The sequence below is a fragment of the Micropterus dolomieu genome, linkage group LG18, assembly GCF_021292245.1.
Source record: "Micropterus dolomieu isolate WLL.071019.BEF.003 ecotype Adirondacks linkage group LG18, ASM2129224v1, whole genome shotgun sequence".
NCBI lineage: Eukaryota > Metazoa > Chordata > Actinopteri > Centrarchiformes > Centrarchidae > Micropterus > Micropterus dolomieu.
Window position 1 is genome coordinate 15,905,185 of NC_060167.1, and position 9,158 is coordinate 15,914,342.

Here is a 9,158-nt window from a genome sequence, read left to right on the forward strand (position 1 = left end):
ATAATTAGTGTAAACTTAAGAGCCTCTGTCATAGAATAATGTATTCTATACAGTCCAGATACATTACAGTACATATTTTCTTCTCTGTGGTATACTTCATATCATCTGATACTTTGCCTTGCAGTAGCGTTCTGTGTGGAAAAGCGTTTCCTCTTCAGTCATATCTGGTCAGAGTGTATTTTGTAATAATGTCCAGACAGCATAAATATTTAAGCTCAAACCAAAGGTTCATACTCATTTTATAAGCAAGGCTAGGAAATCTTTCTTTGGTCCATGAACTTTCTAATATTTTTTTACTCTTGTAATGCATTATGTTAAAAGTTCTAACTGGAAAATATCCAGCTTGAGGCAAACCTTGGACACACATCCCTTTGTTGTCCAAATACCTTGCAAAATATATTAAGATGTCAAGATTTCTTTCCTGAAATGTTTCTCACCTGTTGAAATAGTTTGGTTCAGAATTGTGCTTTATTTTTAGAAAGATAATTGTAACTTGTATTATGTCAAAATCTATGTTTAAAAACTCCTTTGTAACGCTATAGATTTAAGTTCATCGGACAACAAGTGCTCTTATTTTTTTTTTTTTTCCCCCCCGTTTTAAATAAGGGATTTTATAGTGTGTATACAACTACTGCAAATGCCAACAGCTGGATTAAAACTATAAATATATTTTGTCTCATTTCTTTGCAAATGTCTCACTCACACAAACACACAGCTGATCAAAAAATACTTTATTCATGTAAAATCACAGGTTTATATTTTACTACGACTTAAAGACTAAACTTTAATTCAAAGAAAAAGAGAATTTATCAAGTGCTCCCCCTAGTGTTGATGTCACTCTACATCGTTATCCTCACTCTTCAGTTTGTTACAGAGGCTGTAGGAGACAAAATACATTGTAAATGTTTGTCAGTTCAAACACTTCCTGTCCCTCAGTAAGGTGGATTTGCAACAATTTTAAGTTTTTTTTTGGATGTTGCTTTTACAGTAGTCACTAGTCGACACCTGAATTTATCAAAACCACCTGCTGAGGTAGGAGTGGACGTCCGAGAAGCCGTGGTACTGAGCCAGAGGGAACAGGATGCCAGTCGGGCAGCGGCCCTCACGCTGGCGGCAGAAGCTGCAGTTGCAAATGCCACGACAGGGAGGGCACTTCCAATCCTGAGGAGAGAACCAAATCGTTAAAACACTAAAGTAAGTGGTATTAGAAAGACAAATTAAAAGTTTAACTTTACAGTACAGGTAGTACTACTGTGAAATGAACAGCACAGAGAGACAAAGCCTTTATATAACCCATGGATATTCTAATCATCCACAGAGGTTGTGTGTCCCCTTGTGACATAACATAACCATAAGATCCAATATTCAAAGTCAAATCTCAAGTGTTGGACTTGAATCTAGGCAAAAGAGACAGAGCCATTTTAAACTGCATCTGTGTTAAACCCTCCCCTTACTGACATTAAATACTGAAATAATGTGCATCTGCACAGGTGTAGGGTGCGTGTCAGCAGTCCAACCAGATCAAGCAGCGCCTTCTTGACATCCTCTCCGTATCTGTTCCTCAGGCACGGCCCGCAGAACTGACCCTGAATCCCCCGACAGTCCTCACTGCGGCAGCACGTCTTGGTGTCGACAGTTTTCTGACGGCACTGATGACACGTGGAGCCCTGACAACACGTACGTGTACACACACACACACACACACACACACGTTCCCTTTATAAATCCCAATCAACTTGAAATGTGCCGCATGTAAGGGAGCTCTATGTCAGACCCTTCAAACGCCCAAAGTTGCCTATAAATGGTCAGTGAAACGCATCTCATTAATATTAAAACATAATCACTGCATGGAGAAAAGGAGGCAAATTCTGACAGAGAAGCTACAAAACGAAATTTAACTCAGTGTGACAATGACGTTCCTTTTGGTGAAGCTGAAGCATGTTTGGTGGGTAAAACGCGAACATACACGCATGCTTGTGCACTGGAGGAAAAGGGGCACCGGAGTACCACTCCTTTATAACCAAACTGCAGGAAGGGGCATCCCTCTTGAGTAGTGACGTCACTGACCGGAGGGACACACACACACACACACACACACACACACACACACACACACACACGCAAGACTGGATGACCCAGGTACTAATTTGGATTCCCCCATTTGAAAAGAGTCAACCAAATGCATTACACCTGTGTTTAAACATTTATTTAGGCTACACAAACACCCCACTCACTTAACAAGGCTGGCGATGAGTTAAAAGAAATAGGCTGTGACTTGTTGTAAATGACAATATAATAATGTTTTTACAAGCAGCGCATCACATCCACTCTGGCGCACAGCGTTTGGCTCATGAGGAAACGAACATGTGATAACAATACATGAACTATGCTCTCGTATTTGCTCGACTGACGCACTGAAAACGGCATCAATTTAAAATATAATTTGTCCTCCTGTTCACATTATTGATGACAATAAATTTCAATGCATGCAAGTAGGCCTATTAATAAATATGATTCCTGATTAAACGTATCTGAGGTGTTCTTTTGCAGAATCAGATATCTTGTTTGTGTTTATTATGCTCAGTCATGGTTCTTTTTGTGCACTGCAAATTATCTTAAATTACGTTTTTTTATTGCACACTTCAGGGAAAAATCAATCAAACGAGTGTCTGATTATTTAGAAAGGCTTTAAGCCTACAATACTCAGAGGTAATATTTCGATATATTTTACACAGTAGTAGGCATATTCATTTCAAACAGTTTCATCCTTCTGCCATGTGAGTCGCCGTTTCTAATTTCTCCTCTTTATGTGCGTACACATGGTTCAGAGTTTACTTACGGGACGCACATTTTCCCGTCAAGTCTGTTTTTTTATAGATCACAACCTTTGCTTGGGAAGTGGCGTACGCACGTTTCCAGCCCTGTTTTGTACGTACGCACCATTTATAAATAAGACTCCTGATGATTTCAGCAGTTCTTCCTCAAATATCAGGACTCTGAACCAAAGTTGCCACTGTGATCTTGTTAGTGGTAGCTGGCTTAACTCATTTTGCTACAAACTAACATGATATTGGCAAATTTTTTCCCAATATACTGTGAAAGAACTGCAGTCAGGCTGACAACTCACTGTGACTCTGTTGTAGACTTTCTCAGTCATGTTATCTGCGACCAGCTGAAGCTCAGCCTCTGTGATGTCCTCAACAGGACGGATAAAATGAGGTTTGCACTGATTAGGTCGTGGGGCGCCACGTCGCTGTGGGGCTCGGCGTACCTGGAACACAAAGATGAAAATAATGATTTACTTAGCTAGACGTTTTACACGTAAATTGATACTCTATTATATGATAAAATAGAGAAATGGAAGTCACAACATATTAATACAAATATAAAAAGGTTACAGTTTTCACTCTCATTACTCATCTTTTGTGAATACATCCATGCAAAATCCTACAGCAAGTCATGCGGTCATGTCACACAATATGTTCACATGAGATTATTACATTTTCTTGCCTGAGATCAAATTTGAAAGTAAATAAAGTAAGAGTATGTATAACACATGCACAATAAAACCCATGTAAAATTCTTATTTTACTGTTAAAAACAAAACAACAATGCAATTTGTTGTGTGAAAACTTGTCCTGTCAACTGGTCTTTGATAAATGGCAGAGCCGACCTCCAGCAGCTCCTCCTCCAAGCTGAGTTCCAGTTCTTCCTCCTTAGGTGCTGAAGGATCTGCACCTCCCCCCATAGAGCGGGTCTGTCTGCGAGTCACCCGCTCTGGGTTCTTCCTCCCTCTTCCAGCTGCACCGGAGCATGGTGGACGCTGCAAGTGATGTTGGATAAAATCACCATGCATGGGTATATTGGGGGGGGTCTTACTTTCAGTCCACCATCCCTCTTACTGAATATTAACAATCGACCTTGGGATAAAACTCACTGGTTTGTGAAGCATTTTTCATCATCTTCTACTCACAGAACTTCTCTCTTTTGTCTTCTGTTTGCCTGCTTTTTTCTTCAGTAGCCCTGCACCTCCTGGCATCTTGTAAAGGTCTGCCATTAGCTGGGCCAACTGTTAAAAAACAGGGAGGATAAAAAGGATTAGAGACATGGCAGATGACAAACATCTTGAGTCAGAGCAAATCTTCCAGCACTCAAAACAAATGTAACAACATTTTCAATGTCACCAGCCCCAATCTGTACAGTTTAGCCTGGTGGCAATGTGTACGCACTATGCACCATCAAAAAAACATTAAACACTTTTAAAAGCAAGGTGTGCCTCTGTATATTATTCTTGTGACATAATTACAATAATTTGTCATTTTTAAGCACAGCTTTAAATAAACATGGATATGTCAATTTTCAAATAGTACTATACTGTATGTGTCTTTCTGGTTTACCATTGCTTTGTTGGCCTTGATGTTCTGTTGTCTCTTGGCCAGGAAAGAATCCGATACATCTTCTGCCGAATCAGATCCGCTCTCCTCAGGAGCCACTGGGGTCTCTTCATCCTCAAATTTAACATGTTTCACTAATTTTGCCCCACTGGTCTTTCCTGCCTTCTTCACCCCTCTCTGTTTTGTCATCTTTTCTTCCTCCTCTGCGCCCTCATCGTCACTGGAGTGCATGGTAGAAGCAGTGGAGCAGAGAGCAACCCTCAGCTTGAAGGTTTGGGAACCAGAAGATGGTTTGGATGTGGCTTTCTGCTCCTTGGGGAAAAGGTCAGGCTGGGCTTCATCTTCCAAATTTGAATTCTGATTGACATATAGAGATAATTTCATCATTTCCCATTTTACTAGTGATGCATCTCTTACACTATCGTTTTCACATTAATTATTAGAACATCGTCTGTTAGCTGCATTTAAGTGAACATGAATGAAGTGACAAATCCCTACAAGGTAATTAATATTCCTGATTTGACAGCATTATATCATAAACAAAAACACGTGCCTATTACAATTAGATCAAATTCATAGGACAATATTTACTTTCCCAATCCGGCAATATGAAGGCATAAAGTACTTGAAGGTCAAATTACTGCTCACCTCATTGCAGTGGTCGCTGAGTTCGCTGTCAGAAAATCCATAAAATGTTCGCTCATTTTCAGAGTCCTCGGCGAAAACATCAGCTAAAGTTAGCTCTTTTGTAAAGGACTGCATTCCTAAAACTCCTGCCTGAAGAGAGATATAACTTGGCTTAAACATGATGATTTCATGTGTAATACGAATTCAGCGTGGTAAATAATTAAAATGAAGTTACTATACCATTTTATTCTTGACGTCAGTGGACTGCAGCTCCTGAAGTTTAGCTAGTTTCGCCCGCACGCAACTACCTGTCCAATTAATCTGATTGGAAATTGGGCGCGCTTGTTTTGTAGTTCAGGGGAGCACCAATGTACAGCGTTAACCTCGGGCGATGTCGCTTTCTAAACTTGGAACACGTGCAGAATTTCAAGATACAAAAATAGTTATTATTAACTTAACTGTGAAAATGTGGGTGTAATTGTTGCTCTTCGAAATCATCCATATGAAATGCATCATTAACAGTCAAAATAAAATAAAAAATGTCTTCCAGAACACTTTTGTTTTATGAAGGCCACTCTATGCCAGAGAAAGTGGGCGATAAGTTAAAAATGTATAGTAAATCAAAGTAAGTCAAAATGTAGAAATTAGAAAAATTACATTACATTTGACTTGAAGTTAAAACTAAGAAAGTCAGAATCCTGACTTTTTCAGACAAAATGTGAGATAGTAGGATTCTGCAGTCATGCTGGCCTTTCTTTGTGGCTGAGCTAAATGCTAACATCAGCAGGCTAAAATGCTAACAATAACACACTGCTGAAATTATGATGTTTAGCAGGTATGACATTCATCATGTTAATAATCTTAGTTATCGAAGTTGGATGGGAATGCCATCAGGTAGTATTTGACCTTGTGCTGGTGCTAGAAGAAACCTCAGGGGGTATCACTAAAATCAGTAGGATTCATCCTCTGGGCAGGGACATTAATTTCTGTACTATATTTCAGTAGGCTACTTGTCAAAACATTTCACTCAAAGCCTCAAATGACAACTTCTTGATGGCACCAGAGGAAAGCAGGTCACCAATGTCTTCAATAATTCAAACTATCTCATCATTTTGACACAGCAATGGACATTTTGAACTATCTCGCTTTAAGTTTACTGTACTGTACATCTACTAATAAATCCGCCCTGTGTATCTTGTAACCTTGTATTTTGACTCAAGTCATAATATATTGTAATTTTAACTCTAGAGAATAAAATTTGGAATGTCATAAGTTTGATTAAGTGGCCTATGCCTTAATTAAAACATCAAATTGTATTTGTAATTATTGTCTTTCTAATATTCTCTTAAAATTTCTATTCTCTTATTTTCTGGCATAATTGGCTTCCCATTATTTTTTAGGCTAAAGACAATAAAAACAATCAATGGATGTTGTTCCTGACCAGACTCAGTTTTCCTGAAATGTTGGTAAATGTTCTGTATTCCCACAGCCCATTATAGCAGTCAGCATGTCTTGCATGCAGGTGTGTGGCAGTGGGAGTGATGCTTGGAAACGTGGGAAACTCCTCTCACATTCTCGGACTGATATACGCACTTCCTGTGTGGCCGATCTGGGCTGAGCTGACAGACAGAGGGACAGAGTGACCATGATACTGAAGCGGTGGCAGCTGATTTTGGCTGTGGGTAAGTACATTGCACATGTATGTTGAATCATTTAATAGCCTCTAATTTTCAATTTGATAGCTGATAATAGAAATTTCACAGTCTGGGACAGCAGTAAACTGTTGTGTCTAAAGGTGTTAAAGGGAATATTGTGGCTCCTAATAAAATGCACATCTTGACTTACATCAAAGCACATCCTCAGCAGCTGTTTGTCTTTGCTCTTCCTCCCAGAATACATCTTTATATGTATCTCCAGCCATTCCTTTCCTCAGAAGAGACGCTGTGCATTCCAAGTGACTCCCCAGAACAACAAATACACAACTGCTGGCAACGTGAGTGAGTCAGTGCAGCTCTGTGAAAACACCCAATGCTGTGTGGGCTATTTTCTGATCATCAATGGCCAGCCAGAGATTGACGTTCTCGGTAAGAATCCGTAAAATTTAGATATGTGGACTAGTACATCTGTATAAGTCTGCACAGTCTGGATTCCATTCCGTAAAATCTAATCATATTTCCCGGGCTGAAACTGGTTAATGATGAGTCTACAGGGTTATTATGGTTCTAATGTTTTAATCATTTTGTAATGTGTTACTGATTTTTCTGTTGCAGCTTGTGATATAGTCGAAAAGTCTTGCCCAGATGCAATCTGCAGGGCACAAACACGCTTCAACGGCCTCTTCATTAAGTGCGTGTGCAACACAGACCTCTGCAACAGCAACATCACTTGGACCACACAGTCGGACGAGCTTCGACTCCACTACTCTTACTCTGTGGGTATGATAATAATAAGATTGCTAACTAATCATTGAATTTCACTTGCAACCCACATGGTGAAAGAAATATTCTGACAGTATACCAGAGTGAAGTATTTCTTTTCATCACAAAAATGTTATTATTGTTTCAAAAGATGTGTATTTTTTAACAGATAAACCACCATTGTCTTATCTCTTTTAATTTGAAATTTGACACAAGGTTACAAAGATTGTCCAGTCTTTTTTCAGCTAATATCACATTTGCTCTTGAAACATGAAACATTCAAGCTAATAAATACACTTGAATGACTCAAAAATGGTATTCATCATTCACAGATAATATTAACACACACTTTGTGCTTTCTTCCTAGATGAAATAGTGAAAACAACTGTAGTAATTCTGATAGGATTCTTGCTCGTCCTGTGCTTCATGATCTTTGCTGCCAAATGGAGACGCATCTTTAAAAAGAAAAGTAAGGCCCTTTTTGTTTTCAACTTTAAGATGGCATAGCAAAAAATTGTACAGGAATTATTTTCACTACAATTTCTTTCTTTTTTTTCAATTTGACTGTCCTCATTGCATCATTATAGCAGTATGTGTCCCAACATCTGTTTATGTCACAGTGATTAAACAGACATAATATAAGGGAAACAATTTTGTTGCTATTGCTAATAATGTGTTGATTTGCCTTACTGAATGCATTAGCAGAAAGTGGAAATTAAACTAGAATAAATCCAGCGCTTTTACATTGAGTTACAGGCTGTGAAATTGTTGCCCTTAAAAACACCCTCTCTGATTCTCAAAGGACATTCTTGTTTCAACATTTTCTAAACTCAGATTAAGTTCTCATGATGTCTGTGTTTGACCTTGGAACTGTTTCTTTCTCTCTGTTGGACTAACCTTGATGGTTATCTCTGCTGTTTCACTCCCTTTTACCTCTGTCCTTTGTTTATTACTCTTCAGATCATCACATTTCTGTGTTTTCTTTTCCTGTGGCTATTCAGTCTGGCTTGTTTGTGACTTTATTGCAGTGTCACATTACCTTCAGTGAGCGAGTGTTAATACAAGGCCTGTCTGCTTTATTTTCCAGAGAGTCCACCCTCCCTTGACAGTGTCTCAGCACCATGTTCCTGCCAAACCTCAAAAACCTCTGAGATTGACATTGCTAACATTGAACTACAGCAGGTATGTCCAGCTTTCAGGTAGATTTATACTGTAGCAGTGTGCAAAATATTGGTAAATTATACATTGTGTGATATATATTACTATGTACTGTTATCTTACCTGAATGTTCGTACATTTTTTAGATTGTGGGCCATGGGCATTTTGCAACTGTTTGGCAGGGGAAATATCAGGGATCAATGGTGGCCGTGAAAGTTTTCCCTGCAGGCTGGAAACATATATTTACTGCAGAGAAGGAGGTTTATGAGCTACCACTGATGAAGCATGCTGGGATTGTTGACTTCCTGGGCACTGGGTGGAAACCGGATGGAGGCAGTTGGCTCATTGTCCTGCAATTTGCTGAAAATGTGAGTGGCATGTGAGTCGTTAAAGGAAAATTTATTCAGTTATTCAAGGAAAAGGAGACAGAACAGAGGAATGTGCAGCTCTCTCACTGCTGTCACAGTGTTGTTTTCAGTTGTAGCAAGCAGCTGTTTCCGTCAAAAAAGCTCTAAAAACACACTGTACACTACCTGCTCAGCACCAAAAGACAGACCGACAC

At 39.2% G+C, this 9,158-nt stretch overlaps 2 protein-coding genes across 8 annotated transcripts in view; one reads left to right on the forward strand and one right to left on the reverse strand.

Annotated features, from left to right (window-relative positions):
- Positions 1-716: 716 nt before the first annotated feature.
- LOC123986898 (cell division cycle-associated protein 7-like) lies at positions 717-5,544 on the reverse strand. Of its 5 annotated transcripts, none has more exons than XM_046075317.1 (9): positions 5,262-5,511; positions 5,043-5,171; positions 4,398-4,751; positions 3,974-4,069; positions 3,674-3,823; positions 3,128-3,271; positions 1,459-1,667; positions 1,025-1,161; positions 717-877 (listed from the first exon to the last, which is right to left on the reverse strand). In XM_046075317.1, exons 1-9 carry the CDS (start codon positions 5,262-5,264, stop codon positions 861-863), a joined length of 1,239 nt encoding a protein of 412 aa, XP_045931273.1. In that variant the 5' UTR covers positions 5,265-5,511; the 3' UTR covers positions 717-860. The 5 variants fall into 5 exon arrangements, with proteins under 5 accessions (XP_045931273.1, XP_045931274.1, XP_045931276.1 ...); XM_046075318.1 differs by having other exon boundaries at positions 1,518-1,667; positions 5,262-5,492; XM_046075320.1 differs by lacking the exon at positions 1,459-1,667 and having other exon boundaries at positions 5,262-5,505.
- Positions 5,545-6,559: 1,015 nt separating this feature from the next.
- The window catches only part of LOC123986897 (bone morphogenetic protein receptor type-2-like), a 9,630-nt gene continuing 7,031 nt past the window's right edge, over positions 6,560-9,158 (forward strand). The window contains exons 1-6 of one of the 3 annotated variants that reach the window (XM_046075313.1): positions 6,560-6,703; positions 6,914-7,105; positions 7,292-7,456; positions 7,806-7,907; positions 8,526-8,620; positions 8,779-8,964. In XM_046075313.1, coding sequence (XP_045931269.1) covers positions 6,667-6,703; positions 6,914-7,105; positions 7,292-7,456; positions 7,806-7,907; positions 8,526-8,620; positions 8,779-8,964 — 777 coding nt within the window. In that variant the 5' untranslated portion in view covers positions 6,560-6,666. Of the gene's footprint in view, positions 6,704-6,913; positions 7,106-7,291; positions 7,457-7,805; positions 7,908-8,525; positions 8,621-8,742; positions 8,965-9,158 lie in introns of all 3 variants that reach the window. The other 2 variants (XM_046075312.1, XM_046075315.1) reach the window with 2 other exon arrangements.